This window comes from Podarcis vaucheri (genome assembly GCF_965113315.1).
Source record: "Podarcis vaucheri genome assembly, chromosome: 7".
Taxonomy (NCBI): Eukaryota; Metazoa; Chordata; class Lepidosauria; order Squamata; family Lacertidae; genus Podarcis; species Podarcis vaucheri.
In genome coordinates this window covers 41,097,726-41,112,558 of record NC_138765.1, presented here as the reverse complement: position 1 = coordinate 41,112,558, position 14,833 = coordinate 41,097,726, and the positions used below count along the sequence as shown (strand labels likewise).

The 14,833-nt window shown below is 48.4% G+C and overlaps 1 protein-coding gene across 5 annotated transcripts in view; it reads right to left on the bottom strand.

Annotated features, from left to right (window-relative positions):
* Positions 1-695: 695 nt before the first annotated feature.
* Positions 696-14,833, bottom strand: part of NDRG4 (NDRG family member 4) — a 50,168-nt gene continuing 36,030 nt past the window's right edge. For 3 of the 5 annotated variants that reach the window (XM_082230788.1, XM_082230786.1, XM_082230790.1), the window contains 9 exons: positions 14,213-14,269; positions 12,585-12,688; positions 11,681-11,737; positions 11,535-11,586; positions 10,359-10,406; positions 9,298-9,333; positions 8,726-8,777; positions 7,139-7,177; positions 696-4,697 (listed from right to left, as the gene is read on the bottom strand). In XM_082230788.1, the coding sequence (XP_082086914.1) occupies positions 4,537-4,697; positions 7,139-7,177; positions 8,726-8,777; positions 9,298-9,333; positions 10,359-10,406; positions 11,535-11,586; positions 11,681-11,737; positions 12,585-12,688; positions 14,213-14,269 (606 nt within the window). In that variant the 3' untranslated portion in view covers positions 696-4,536. The remainder of the gene's footprint in view (positions 4,698-7,138; positions 7,178-8,725; positions 8,778-9,297; positions 9,334-10,358; positions 10,407-11,534; positions 11,587-11,680; positions 11,738-12,584; positions 12,689-14,212; positions 14,270-14,833) is intronic. The other 2 variants (XM_082230787.1, XM_082230789.1) reach the window with 1 other exon arrangement.

The following is a 14,833-nucleotide window of genomic DNA, read 5'->3' as shown; positions in this document are numbered from 1 at the left end:
CTCCTCTCTTCTCCCCTCTCCTTGGGAGTTCTGTGGGCAGCCGCAGCTGCTGCTCCTGGTCTGAGCTGCCCCTCATCCCACCCCAAAAAGAGGTGCCTCCTCACACTGCCCCACAGGGGACTGGGGAGCACCCCCTGACCAGTCCCAGAAGCACCATTCATTCACCTAGGGAGCATGTAGCCAGGACTGCTGCAACAGACAGCTGTGCAAGCCTTTGGGAGGCAAAGACACAAGAGAGCATCAGAGGGGGGAGGAAAGGAAAGAGGGACAGAGACCAGTTTGCCCGTGGCACCCCTGACCATCATTCAAGGCACTCCATGACACACTGCTTGAAAACCACTGGCTTATGGATTGAATCAACACAAAGGAGTTTTATCACATGGCATGTGTCAACACAACTTTTTTGGAGGGGTGGTGCATGTAAAAAATATTCAGAGTGCTCTGAATGGGATTTCCTCAGAAGCCCCATTCAAAGTGCTGTGGAAAATAGTCAGAAAAAGGTCACCTGATCTCATTATGACATCAGGTGATTGACAGGTAGGCAGCTCCACCCACCTACAAGTTGCCTCAAGGGAGGTCACAATCTGGCCCCTGGGCTTGGAAGGTTCCCCAGCCCTGATATATTGGATTCTGCTAACAGTAAATAAATAAATGTGGCACTTGTGAATAAGCTGCCGCTTCGACTGCAAAGTGAGTCTGCTTGATCTTAATATCTTTATTAGTTTTCAACACAATAATCCTCTCTACATCAATGGGTTTGTTTGTTTGCCTTGTTTTACATTTTGTAGATATTGTGGCATCAATGCAACCAGAGAGCATCAACAACCATCATGCACAAAAATATTACATTTCACCTCATACAGAAAAAAGAAATCCATTAAATTCCACCTTAATCAGGAAAATGTTTCTTTAAAAAAATCCAATTCCCCCCACCCCCACCCCACAGTAATAGCTAGATCACCTTCAAATGAAAAGCTGCACGTTGGTTGCCAATTGCTACAAGTAAATGGCAGGGGTGGAATCCAAGATAAATATTATATATAGGAATTTATAGATCTATCTCATCTGAAAGAACACATCAAGAAAAAAGGCAACAATATCTACAGCAGCCTCCCCCAACCAGGTGCCCTGCAGCAGGTGTTCTCTCCTGCAACTTCCTTCAGCTCCAGCCAACTTGGGTGTGTGATGCTGAGGAGCTGATGGGAGCTGTAATCCAACAACCTCTGGAGGGTCCCAGGTTGGCAAAAGCTGATCTACAGTAAAAGAGGGTCCGAGTAGCCTTCAATCATTCATATTTAAAGTTTAGAAGGAAGCACACAAAATAAAAGAGTCTGAGATTAGAGGATTACATCAAACAGAGAGTGTGTCTGGACTGGTTGTGGCAACATCAAACCATTTAAATGCAAAGATGCCTGGGCTACGCACACATATATACCCCTTGACATGCGCACTGTCAGGAGCGAGAAAGTCAGGTGCAAAGCCTGCCGAGTAGCAGAGAGGCGAGGCAGAACTCCTCGCAAGCTGCTTGTTGCTCTTTGGGCCAAACCCCACTTCAAGCTCTTTGCTTGCGTGGAAATGCAGCGATGTGCAAGATTGCTGATGTGGGTGGGGTGTTTCATCAGTAAAAAGAACTGAGTGTCTGACATGAGATCAGGATGCGGTAAGGATGCATTTGGGATTCAGCAAGAACGATGGGCTGGGTGGTCCAGCAGCAGTTTGGGGAAAGGAAGGAGAAGGGTATATTGGCTCATTTGGAGCCCAGAGTGGCATGGACAAGATAAGCTGCCTTTCTGGTTTCACGTCAATAGCAGGCTTACAGTAACGCAGAGCGAGTAGGGAGAATCGTCTCTTCAAAGGCATGAATGTGCGGAACTTGAGAAGAAATGCGAAGGCAAATTCTTGCTAACTGTTCCTCCTCCAAACTCTGAAAGGGGTTCTGAGATGAATTGAAATGGAAAGACCTCAATAAATTAACAGCCCCAGAGCCACGGGGTGGGGTGGGGGGCTGCCTAAGACCTATCCTAGAGGACACACACGTTTGCTTCCCTCTGGTTTTGTGGTGCTGCCAGAACGGAAATGAGGCACTGTCCCAGAGAGCACTCAGGTGGTTGCGGGGGGATCCTTCAGAAAGTCAGGAAGGACAAAGCACAAGATGACAGGGTGCCATGCTAGTACGAAGCATAACCACATCGTGAGGGGACAGAGTGAAGGGGCTGGATGCTAGGCAAACAGGGCACTTTTTGAAGTGAGGATCCCGCAAGCCTCTTTACTGGAGTTGGGGGAACGTATCCTGTAACGTTAATTAATGCATATAGAATTGCCCCCCTGAGAGCCTCCATCTAATGAAAGGACCAATGGAACTTATGGGTAACTTCTTGAATATAAGAGTAATTATCATTTAATACTTATTAAAGAGTCTATTTTTTTCTAAGTGCCATACAGCCATACAGATATTAAAACACAAGAAGACCCTTGCCCACAGGCTCACAATCTACTCAACAGGAAAAGAGTGGGGAGGAAATTCAAATGAACATTGCCTTTTTACCCCCCCCCTTAACTGTGATGACATTACAGTGAGTAAATAAATACTAGATGAAATACTTCATAAGGGAAACCACAGAGGCTGCTGTCGTGTGGGCGAGAGACTGGGTGCTCCTGTGGGTCAATTGGAACAATGGCCTCTATCCAGTGCTAGTTCTACTCAGAGTAGAACTTAAGTGGATACAGCATCTAATGTGGACAGGCACAGTCTGGGGGCAGATATCCCAGCACCTTCACATGATCCATCACATCCCTGAGGTGCAGAGGGGGCCACAGACAAAACTTCGGGATCAGGGCCTTCCATGAGGCTACCTGTTTTTTCATACAGACGGGAGCATGGAAGAGATGTGACCAGTCCCCTATGGGGCTGTTTTGGGGAAGGAAGCTCTTTATCCCCATCAACACAAGCCTTACACAGTAGAGGCTGGAGTATAACACCCCCATTGGTGCCTGCCTAGTTGGGAATATTTTTATGTTTTTATTTTCTGTGTTGTGTTTTAAAATAGTTCATGTATCCTGCTCTGGGTCTGTTGATCAAGAACAGGAAACAAATATTTTAAATAACTAAATAAATGTCATGTTCCTGGGCCCCATTTTCCCTCTTTGAGGCTGGATAAGCTTCTGCTACTTATTCCTGCTGAGCCTAAAAGCATATGCACAACCCAGCACTGCTTTCTAGGGGGGTTTCCTTCAAGGAAAGCATCCTGGGAACAGTTATTGTGCAAGAGTATCAAGCATCTACTATTCCTGAGGGGAAAGCCACAAGGGTTAGCATGGTCTAAACATGCGTAAATGTGCCCTTGTGTTTTTCATTCCTGCCAATGATTGTCCTTTAAAAAAAATTAATAAGCTATGGTAGTAGGGGCAGCTTATATTGCAACAAGTGTTACCCAATGGCCATTTATAGCACTGGTTAAAAGGCTTGAGGAAACCCCAAACAAATCCTAAAACCAACTATGACCTTTCCCTACCCCTTATGCTTGGAAAGTCTTGCTGCTCATTCCTAGTATGGGGGGGGGGGGCGCACACACACAACTTCCCACTTTCTGCTTTTGACTGAATTTACATGTAGGGGAAGGAAATGATGCAATAGGACCCCCATGGATGGTTTTCTACAGCAAGCTGGAGAAACGGCTCGACTCTATGGACAAGTTCCTACCCAGTTAAGCCCCAATTTCTGTTGTCTTTCCAGCAAAACCTGCCGGCACAGAGTCAGCCACCAAAAAGGCTTTCCAAAGCTGTGGAGCTAAAAAGCTTGTGCTCCAAAGCCAAAGAGAAGGGTAGAAACTAAGAGGCATTTGCCTTCAAGGTTGCAATTTCCCTCCTTCCTGAACCAGTGCTGTAAAGTGGTTGGAGTGTCAGATGAGGACCTTGGGCCAGTCACTGCCTCTTTCAACTAGCCTACTTCACAGAGTTGTTGTGGGGATTAAATGAGGAGGGGGAGAACCATGTATGCCACCTTGAGCTCCTTGGAAAAGGAAAAGGAGGGATATAAGTGTCTGAAAATAAGTCAAGTAAGTAAACCACTGCACGGGTACACTGTGGATTAATTGTTGGGCATCTAAGCTGAAGGGCCCACGAGAACACTCTCCCCCTTCTGACTCACTGGGTGAGTGGCTTTTCTGAAGGAGAGGCACCCTGGCTAAGCAGGTGCAAAACACCCCTCCTGCTCGCCTTGCCTCAAGCTGTGCAGAGGGACATGCCTGCCGCTTCCAAGCCAGCTAGAAACCAACCCAAGGGAATCGCCCTGGTTCAAAATGGCACCTGGGCCTATGGGTGGAGGTGGCCGTTGACATCAAGCTGCTGCTGCTTCCCACTCTCCCTATGCCCCCTCCCAACTTTGTATTCCATAATGTGAAAGGAAAAGAAAGACGGCAAAAGAAATTAAAGCCACAGGAAGCCGCAGGGGATGGAGCCAGCTGGAGAGTGACTGGATGAGTGGGCCCTCGAGGTCACCCGTGAAGAAGACGGTGAGGAGGAGTAAGGTGGAGGTCCTCAGCAGGACACCTCCATGGTGTGGTTGATCTGCCCCATGGCCTCGCTGCTCTCCGAGTGGGTACAGGCTCTTGGGCGGTTGCCCCCGCCCTCCACAGAGCTGGCGCTGGTGAGGGAAGCCGTGCGGGAGCGGGCCAGGCGCGTCATACTGGCAGAGGGCACTATGGGGAGAGAAAGAGAGAGAGAGAGAGCATCAATGCTTCTGCCAGGGACAAACAGCGGACCAGGGAGGGTCCGGGCGGAGCGAGCGCCACAAAGACGAGCAAAGCTGCCACAGGAGAGGGAAGAAGCAACATCAAGCCCCTGGCCTCAGAGAGCGCCTAAAGCCCAGCAGACTTCAGCCACTCAAGCCCTAGCCATGCACCAACTCTTGAGGCCTAAGAACACAAGGGCACAAAAAGAGCTCGCTGGATCACGGCAATGGTCCATCTAGTCCACCATTCTGTGCTCAGAGATGCCTGTGGGAAACTGGAAACTGAATATAAGAACACTCTCCCCTCCTGTGATTTGCAGCAACTGGTATTCTAGCATTACTGCTTTGGACTGTGGAAGCAGAGCACAGCCACCATGGCTAGTAGCCGTTGATCACCCTCTCCTCTGTGAATTCATAGTCCAAAACATCTGGAAGGCACCAGGTTGTGGAAGGCAGACAAACCAGCCCAGCAATCAAACCCCAAAGACATGACCAAGCTGACTGTGTGGGAGACAGTGGGTGGCTTGCCAGACGATGGCTTGTGTGAAGAATTTCAGAATGATGTGCTCTAGGTACAGGAGCCTGCCACCTGCCCTCTCAGCCAACCTGGCCAAAGGCTTGGGATGATGGAGGTCAGGGTCCAGCAACATCTGGAGGGCTGCAGGAGAAGCCAACCCTGGCCTAAGCAAACAGCCACAACAAGCAGAATGTGACCCAGTTGCTCCTGAAGACCGCAGAGTGCCAAAACACACATGGGGCATGCCAAGCTGCAAAATAAATTCTTCTACCACTGTTCTGAGGCTCCATCACCCCCCTTTTTTTTTTGCTTCCCTCACCGATGCAAGAGGCACAGGTGACCGGCAAAACTAAGTAGCAGGTAGGGCTGTGGTGGGAAGCAAAGTGACTCTCTGTGCCTGGATGCACCTCCTGCGTGCCCTGCTCTGCCACTGACGCACAATCCCCAACATCTCAGCAGCCAAGCAGATGCTTGCAGGAAACCAGCAAGCGGGACCCAAGCACAACAGCACTCTCTCCTCCTCTAGTTTTCACCAACAGGTATACAGAAGTATTGCTACCTCTGGGTGTGGAGGCAGAACAGCCCATCGTGGCTAGTAATTATTGATAGCCCTCTCTCCTCTTATTGATAGCCTTTTCTCCTTTTTGCATGATCGTATATCCCATGCTGGGACGCGGGTGGCACTGTGGGTAAATCCTCAGCGCCTAGGGCTTGCTGATCGCATGGTCGGCAGTTCGAATCCCCGCGATGGGGTGAGCTCCCATCGTTCGGTCCCAGCTCTTGCCCACCTAGCAGTTCGAAAGCACCCCTAAAGTGCAAGTAGATAAATAGGTACCACTTTCTAGCGGGAAGGTAAACAGCGTTTCCGTGTACTGCGCTGGTGCTAGCTCACCAGAGCAGCTTCGTCATGCTGGCCACGTGACCCAGAAGTGTCTCCGGACAGCGCTGGCCCCTGGCCTCTTAAGTGAGATGAGCGCACAACCCTAGAGTCGGACACGACTGGCCTGTACGGGCAGGGGTACCTTTACCTTTATATCCCATGCTGGTCAAGGGCCATGCTGACTCCGCTCTTGTGCATCTGCCCATGAACAGGGCCCCCAACTCTAAAGTTCAGCTGAGCACAATTCCCTTTCTGTGCCAAGATGCACAAATTATGGGTGCACTCATAATTGCAAGACATGTGGAAATGCCATGCCTGGTCATTAACCTTCTTTTAAAAAAAAATATTCCAAGAGGGACATCCTAGGATTTGTAAGTGCACATGCGTGGCTGTTGAAGAGAAACTGCAAACCCCAAGGAACAGCGTGTTTTGGGATTCAGTCAGGTGTGATGCTGCTGCCAAACAACCTGGCTGCTGCATCTCTCTGTGGGAAGCTGTGACTATCAGCAGGAAGGTATCACACCAACAACACACTCAGGATGCTTTTGGCCAGCCTCCTGAAAGCTGGTACCTCCCAGATGTTTCAGACCACAGCTCCCATTAGTCCCAGTCAGTGTGGCCATAGGAAGCTGGGATTGATAGAAGTTGCAGTCTGAAACACCTGCAGAGCACCAGAATGAGGAAGGCTGCCTTGGAAAGCACAGCGGCAAATCTTTTTTGGGGGGAACTCATCTGTTTCAACAAATGCCATTGGAATGACATAGCTGCGCGCTTCCCATAGTGTGTGAGTCATGCTACAGATGCAGCAGAGGGAGGGCAGATGCTTCTTTTTCTGTCAGCCTCAGTCGCCTGTTTACTTGCCTGTCTCTTTACTGCAGGACCAACTATGGAAGCTGCAGCAGAAAAGCACACTCTGTACAGCAGCAATGCACAATAAGGAGAGGATGGGGGCGAGGGGGGGTACATGCAGCATGTGGATGTGACAGTGAGCAGACATTGGGGGAGGGGATACCTGATCCTCCACTCAGCCTTCGGTCCTTCAGGTACGCAACTAAGAGAGATATGGAGGGGAGGTTGAGTAGGAGGTGGAAGCAAAGAGAGTCTGGTTGAGGGTTGGGAGGGCAAGAGAGGTTTTTATTTTGGAACATCACACATTCAAGGCTTGTCTGATCAACAGCAGAAAAACAAGACAAGAACATCACAACTGATAACCAGAGAGAGAAAGAGAAAAAGAGAAAGAGAAAGAGACAGAGAAGGCAGGAAGAATTTCACACATACAAATTATTCCTGCATTGGAGAGATTGAACTATATGGCCCTTTGGGACCCTTCCAACTCCATGCTTCTATGATTTTTGTTTATCATTTATTTCTGAGATACCTAATGTTGCTAGGCCAAGCTCTCTCTGACCAGAGTGATTAGGACTGGGAGAAGAGAAGAACAGATCTGAAATGTTTGGCAGATAACGGGTCTTTAAATCCACACTGAAAGAAGTGCAAAATGCCCTTTGGGTTCTGACATCTCTCTGATGCAAAGCCCTGGCCACGCTCCACATGCTAATTCCCAAAACCATTTATCCTGGAGTTGACTGTGAGTTGTTCTCATGGTGTCACAGACATGCACAGAACGGGGAAGTATCAGGCAAAGAACACCCAAACACACTCATTTCCTTGATCATAAACACACTAACGGCTCGTTGCCTCTGTATGGCACATCCAGCAGGCCACGGCCCTTGATGGAGGAACCTTGTCCAGGAGCAGGCTCTCAACAACAGGGCTACTAATCTGTTTGGAGCTGAAGTGAGGACACATGGGAGCACATTAAATGTGTAGAGACCACACCTACACTATTTAAAGCAGTAGCATTCCAATTGAACAGTCATGGCTTCCCCCAAACAATTCTGGGAGCTGTATTTTGTTAAGGGTGCTGCTGAGAGTTATTAGGAAACCTATATTCCCCTCACAGAGCTGCAATTCCCGGAGTTCCCAAGGAAGAAAGAATGATTGTTAAACTACTCTGGAAATTATAGCTTGGAGGGGGGTGGGAGGATAGGAGTCTTCTAATAACTCTCACCATCTTAAGAACCTATGACTGTTTATAATGGAACAATACAGCTTTAAATGTGGTCACAGTCTGAGCTGAGAAGGGCTGGGTGGATCATATCTAGTATGTGCCAGTTTTGCCAATGTTTGCTCATGTCCATTCTGTCCATACAAAAACCCATATTTAACTACATATTTGACTCTGAATTTATCACAAAATAAAAATTTAAACCCATATGAGTCTTATGTATGCATTTTAAAACATGCTTTATCCTAAAATACATGTTTTGGTACACTCTTTGAGCTGACAACTGCATCATAAAATTCAGATACTGACCAAGTGTGAAATCCAAAGAATTATACTCTCATCCAAATATTATTCTGGGAGGTACAAATTAGACCAGTTCATTACAAATGTAGACCAAAGGAAATTATCCTCTGCTGAGTCACCTGCTTCTACACTCTCCAATTACAAACACATGAACATCTCTTACAATCCCTCAGTTACACAAACACAGTTTTTGAGCACACTGATCCCTCAAACTAGACAAATACTTACTGTAGCCCATCCCTTGAAGGAAGTACTTGAATGCTTCTGTCAGTTTTCCAGGCTGTTCAAGAAATCATAGGGATGCGGATGAAAAACAGAAATAAAAGCACCTACAACCAGACACTGCATAAATAGCGGGTGTGGGTGTGTGCATCAAGCTCAGGACATGGATATTAAACACATGTGGATGAGCCCAGTATCTTCTAAATCTGAGCTTTTTAAATTGAGATTCTGTATTTTAAATCCAGTTTGTGAATCTAAATTCTGATCTTATTTTTATTTCTCCTCCTCCTCCCCCTGCCCTGCCCAGTTGCACAAACTCCCCATCACCAAGCAAGGGGGAACAGAGATATTTGGGTTTTGCTTTGCTTTAAACTGCTTGGAACCAAAATGGGTATTTTCTTCATCCCTGCAACAACTAATTCTAGAGCAGGACGCAACTCAGGGAGTTTTGGGTGAAATAAGCAGAGGTGGGAGAATCCCACCCAGCCTAAGTGCCCAGGTACACCCAGACGGAGGTTTCTGAGCTCCACAGAAGGTCTTCTAATAACCAAGAGCAGGGAGGAAGAGGAAGAACTCACCTGTGTGACTTGAGGGAGCCCACCAGAATCAGCCATCTGGGTGGAAAACAGAGTTTTGAGTCAGACAAGCTTCCTTTCCAGGTGACCAGCCCCCACTCCCCTCAATTGCATCCATCACTCAGTTATTAGCTGGGGCTGATGGGAGTTGCAGTCCATGACATTAGTAAGGCAGCAGGTTGGATTAGGCTTTGAGTACAGTCTTAAGGGGCCCCTGAGTCACTGCTGGGCCTGGCGCCTGCAAATCCCAGCTTCCATTGGCTTCAGTCAATGCCACTCTGTACCAATCAACCAACCAGAGATGCCCACCATCTTTTCAAGATGGCCGACATCCTCAACTAGTGAAGGGAAAGCTAGACATTAGGAGGCTCAGGTGCCAAATCCCTATCTGTTGTGGGTGGGGAAGGCAAGCAAAAGGGCTGCCTCCCCCAGACTCAGAACCCCATTTGGAGAAAGAGAACTGGAAGCAGCATCAGCTTTTGCAAGCACAAAGATTAAGGGAAGGGCTGACACGCTGTGCTTCAAGTCCTGTCCCTTTTTAGAAAGGCTAGGCTGCCATGATGTCTAATGAAGGGCTGTGAATTCTGAAACAGCCTCCCCGCTGCCCTTCCCAAAGGGCAGGAAGGCCCCAGCCCAAGTTGCACCAATCACAAAGTCAGTAAGGGTCTTGTGGGCCAACCTCCCCACACGCCTTAAATGCAAGATATCCAGAACTAGAGTGCCCCCGATGGTGGCCTTCCACCCTGTGCTATAAGACCTCTGTGCAATGCCTGTAGCTCCTATTATACATCACCTCCAGAACTGTGGCTTATAAGTAAATGGGGGTAAGCACCACCATCCCCACTGGGTGTCTCGATGGCTCCTATTTTCAATTGGGTTCTGGGGTATAGATACATAAGACATTGCACCCTTGTCCTTGGCCCTTAAGAGTCCAGTGGGAGGAAGAAGGAGAGAGCAAATGTTGATGGAATCAAAATCACTTACACAGAATGAGATCTAGGGGTGGGGGAGAGTGGACTAGGGATTAGGGCTTGTCCTGAAGACTTGCCCTTCCACTATCTCACCTTCAGGAAAGTGGTGGTGGTTGGATCCAGTTTGGAGTTGCATTCAACCTAACAAACAGCAAAGTCAGAGTTTCAAAATAGCATCAAGTCCAGAAGCACAAGCATCACCTGCCCTGCACGTGGTGTGACCCAGCAGCCAACACAATCGGCCTCCGAGGTTCAGTACACCATGGGCAAAACTAGGCTTTATTTCACCCAGGTCAAAGACCCAGTTTGGAACCCCCTCACACATTTGTGCACGCACACACACAGGCTGCAGCCTCAATGGCACCCCTCTGGAAGCTTCACCTGGGGCAATAAAACCTCGCTAGCCTCCCTGTAGCTTCGGCGCTGCAGTAAACCCTCACAAACAGGAAACAGCAGCAAAATGGTGTACAGCTTTGGCAGCAACAATTAAAGTAAATAAGAGGAATGTGACATTCTAGTTTTTAACTATGGCTCAAACAGTAAAGATAGGGGTTGTGGTGTAGGGGTTACAATGCTGGACTATGACCTGAGAGACCAGGGATTCAAATCCCCATTTGGCCATGAAGCTCACAGGGTGATCTTGAGCCAATCACTGCATCTCTCAGCCTAACCTACCTCACAGGGTTGTTGTGAGGATTAGATCAGGAGCAGGTAGAACCATATATGCCACACTGAGCTCCTTGGAGACAAAGGTAGGATATAAATGCAATGAAATAAAAATAATAAAAAATAAGTGGGATGTAAATGCAATAAACAATAAATAAATAAATCCCCATAGGAGCCAGGGGTGTTGCAGCTCTCTCTCTCTCTCTCTCTTTCTTTCCCAAAGCTTCGGGGGGTGGGGTGGGAGAGACAGCAGGCAATGGGGTAACAGGAAGTGCTTCATGCTGATGGCTTTCTGTTGGGGTGTTTATCCACCACTGAGTTTCACAAACCAATTTGAACAAGGTGGCCAAATCAGTCACAGTAAAAATAAAATGGAATGCCAGGCTCAGCAGGGTGGGAAAGGCTAGCCTGAAGTCTGCAAAAGCATCCTCAGGAGGCCTCTAGCTTTTCTTAAATACCGTACCTGCCACTCGCCTCCCCCCAGCCTTCAAAGAAAAGACAAGCTTGCAGTCTAGGGGAAGGACAAACCCATGCTATGAGCTTGATCCCAGACATCATTCAAGCAGGGAAGATTAACTCTTTGGAGCTTAGCTCCTTACTCACCACGCCATCTTCGGCCGGTGCGTTATCGCCCACCACCAGCATCACAGGGCAGCTGCAAACCCCAAGGGGAGAAACGTGATTAGCAGGAGAGACCTGCTCTGCTCAGGGCCCCTCCTCATCCTCCCTGGAGTAAATCAGTGGCTTACCGGAGTGTCTTGGCGTTCGGGATGCTCCCAGGTCGGTTAATGTCCAGGTCCCTGCGACTGAGAAGAAAATAAGGAATTTTAATTGAAGCAGACAAACATGCAGGGGCTCTGCCACTGTGCTATGTCTGAGTTCAGCAGGACTACAATATTTGCATCATACCCAGAGTTGGAGCAAGGTGGGTGTGCTCTGCCCCAGGTGTCATCCCTGAGGGGGGTGACACCACCCCCAGAACGCTCACCGTGGGCAGTGCACCCCCAGGGTGGGGCACTTGCCTTGCTGCCTGGGTGGCTAGCCCCACCCCTGGGTGCATGCCACTCAGGGTGCTAGAGCAGCTAGCTCCGCCTCTGATCACACTGTGGAATTTCACCTTTTATTTACAACGTATTTGTAAAATTCTGCAAGAAACTCTCAGTCAAGCATAGGAAATTTGCTTGGTTTTAGGGGATGTTTTTACAATCAAGTACAGTGGTACCTCGGGTTAAGTACTTAATTCGTTCCGGAGGTCCGTTCTTAATCTGAAACTGTTCTTAACCTGAAGCACCACTTTAGCTAATGGGGCCGCCGCGCCGCCAGAGCACGATTTCTGTTCTTATCCTGAAGCAAAGTTCTTAACCTGAAGCACTATTTCTGGGTTATCGGAGTCTGTAACCTGAAGCGTATGTAACCTGAAGCGTATGTAACCCGAGGTACCACTGTAGTATATACATTTTAATAAATAAAAACAATAATAAATAGTTTTTTGAAGGTATTATTAAAAACAAGCTTCATCATAACTGGATGTGAGCTATAGGGCTTGCAAGCAAATTTTAAAAGGGGGGAATTGGGGAGAGTATGGTGGTAGCTGTCTGTTGGGAGGAAAGCATGGTCCAAGATGCATGCAGTTCCTTCAGCCCCTGCCCCTACCTGTTGTACATGTTCCAGAAGAGCTGGAGGTTGAACTGGTTCACCATGCTGCTGATCTGCTGCCGATAGCTTTGCACCAGCTCTGTGTTCCCCACCAGCTCTTCCTGTGGGTGTGGAAAGAGGGCAGACAGAAAGGAGGCCAAGTCAGGGCACCATTGAGGACCAGAGCAACCATTCTGGGCTGGAGGAGGCATTGACTGGAAAAGCACCTCTGTGAGCCCAAGGACTCTGCTGGATCCACTTCTTTGTAGGGCACAGCTCACCGCTTAAGAGCCAGGCTAAAATTGCAGACCCAGGACTCAGCCGTACTTAACTTTTGCCCCACATTTTCCAGAGGCAGGTCTGCACTTTAAAGCACCTTGTCTGAGCACTTTTCTTTGCCCCTGACACTTTCCTTGCAAAAACCCACCCTTTGATGCTGAATCAGAACAAACAGCAATTTGGGTTTTCCACAGATTGCTATTTGCTTGGATTCAGCAGTAAAGAGCAGGTTTTTGCAGGGAAAGTGTAGGGGGACGACGACAAAGCACTAGGATATGGTGCTTTAAAGAGCAGACCTGTGCCTAGAAACACAGCACAAAATGAAGTCTGGTCACCCCTGCAATATTGAGTTTGCTGAGCAGGCTGGCTGGCTGCCAACCCTGATCCTGGGTAAGAAGAAGAAGAAGAAGAAGAAGAGTTTGGATTTGATATCCCACTTTATCACTACCCGAAGGAGTCTCAAAGCGGCTAACATTCTCCTTTCCCTTCCTCCCCCACAACAAACACTCTGTGAGGTGAGTGGGGCTGAGAGACTTCAAAGAAGTGTGACTGGCCCAAGGTCACCCAGCAGCTGCATGTGGAGGAGCGGAGACGCGAACCCGGTTCCCCAGATTACGAGTCTACCGCTCTTAACCACTACACCACACTGGTAAGGAAAGGTATTTGATACCCTGCCAGAAGGGGGGGTGCTGCAGACAGGTGGCTTTTCACTTGGTTTCATATTCTCTCTCACACACAGCTCCCAGCATGGTCTCTTTGGATTCATCCTTGGGAAGAGACCTGCGTGAAATTTTAAAGGAGCCCTGCTACCGTTCAGGCCTGGCTCAGGGCTTTTGTCTCAGCCCTGAAAATGTTGTCGTTTTCGTGGGGCAGAACTCTGGATCTCTTTTACAGAATCTCTGCCATTCTGTTGCTATTGACTGCTGAAACTAAACAGGGACTTCCTCTCTGCCCCAGGCCCTCCACACCTGTAAATGTCTGCTTAAAATGCAGCCACCTGGAGATCTCTGTGCATCACAGGGTCACATTTGAGATTTTTTACTGTGGGAAACCCAAGCCCTCTTTTGGTGGCTTGCACTAAAATATTGCCAGAACTAGGTGGGAAGCTGCATCACAGGAACCAACACCTTGTCAGGATGTGACAACTTCCACCTGGCTGCCTCTCAAGCTCCTTGCATGGGAGACTCAGGCTGCAATGTCCTTCCAAAGAGGTTCCCCCAGTCATTCTTGGACAGGGCCAGCTGGAGGCTTTCAAGAAGTGTCTCAGTCTTGCCCTTTGACAGCCCCAAAAGCAGAAGGGGGGGAGATTAACAGAGAAGCACCCCCACCGCTCCCAGCTCCTTCCATAGCCGTTGCATGCTTCTTACCTGGCTGAACAGGTGAGTCAGAACTGTGTCAGGCAATGTGCTGGTCAGGCCAGAGAGCTGAAAGTTGAAAGCAGAGCATAAGAGTAAAGAATTAATTGCCTTGCAATATTAGACTAACAGTCCACTCTGGTGCCCTCTGAACCTGAAGTAAGTGTGACTTTCTTCTAAGCCCAAATGACGTTCCACACCTAATAGCTGTTGACAATCCTCTCCTGTTCCAGGAATTTGTCTAATTCAGCCTTCCTCAACCAGACTACAACTCCCAGACTATCACCAATAGTCAGCATGGATTTCTGAAAAATAAGTCATGTCAGACTAACCTGATCTCGTTTTTTGACAGAATTACAAGCCTGGTAGATGAAGGGAACGCAGTGGATGTAGCCTACCTTGATTTCAGCAAGGCATTTGACAAGGTGCCCCATGATATTCTTGTAAAGAAGCTGGTAAAATGCGGTCTTGACTATGCTACCACTCAGTGGATTTGTAACTGGCTGACTGACCGAACCCAAAGGGTGCTCATCAATGGTTCCTCTTCATCCTGGAGAAGAGTGACTAGTGGGGTGCCACAGGGTTCTGTCTTGGGCCCGGTCTTATTCAACATCTTTATCAACGACTTGGATG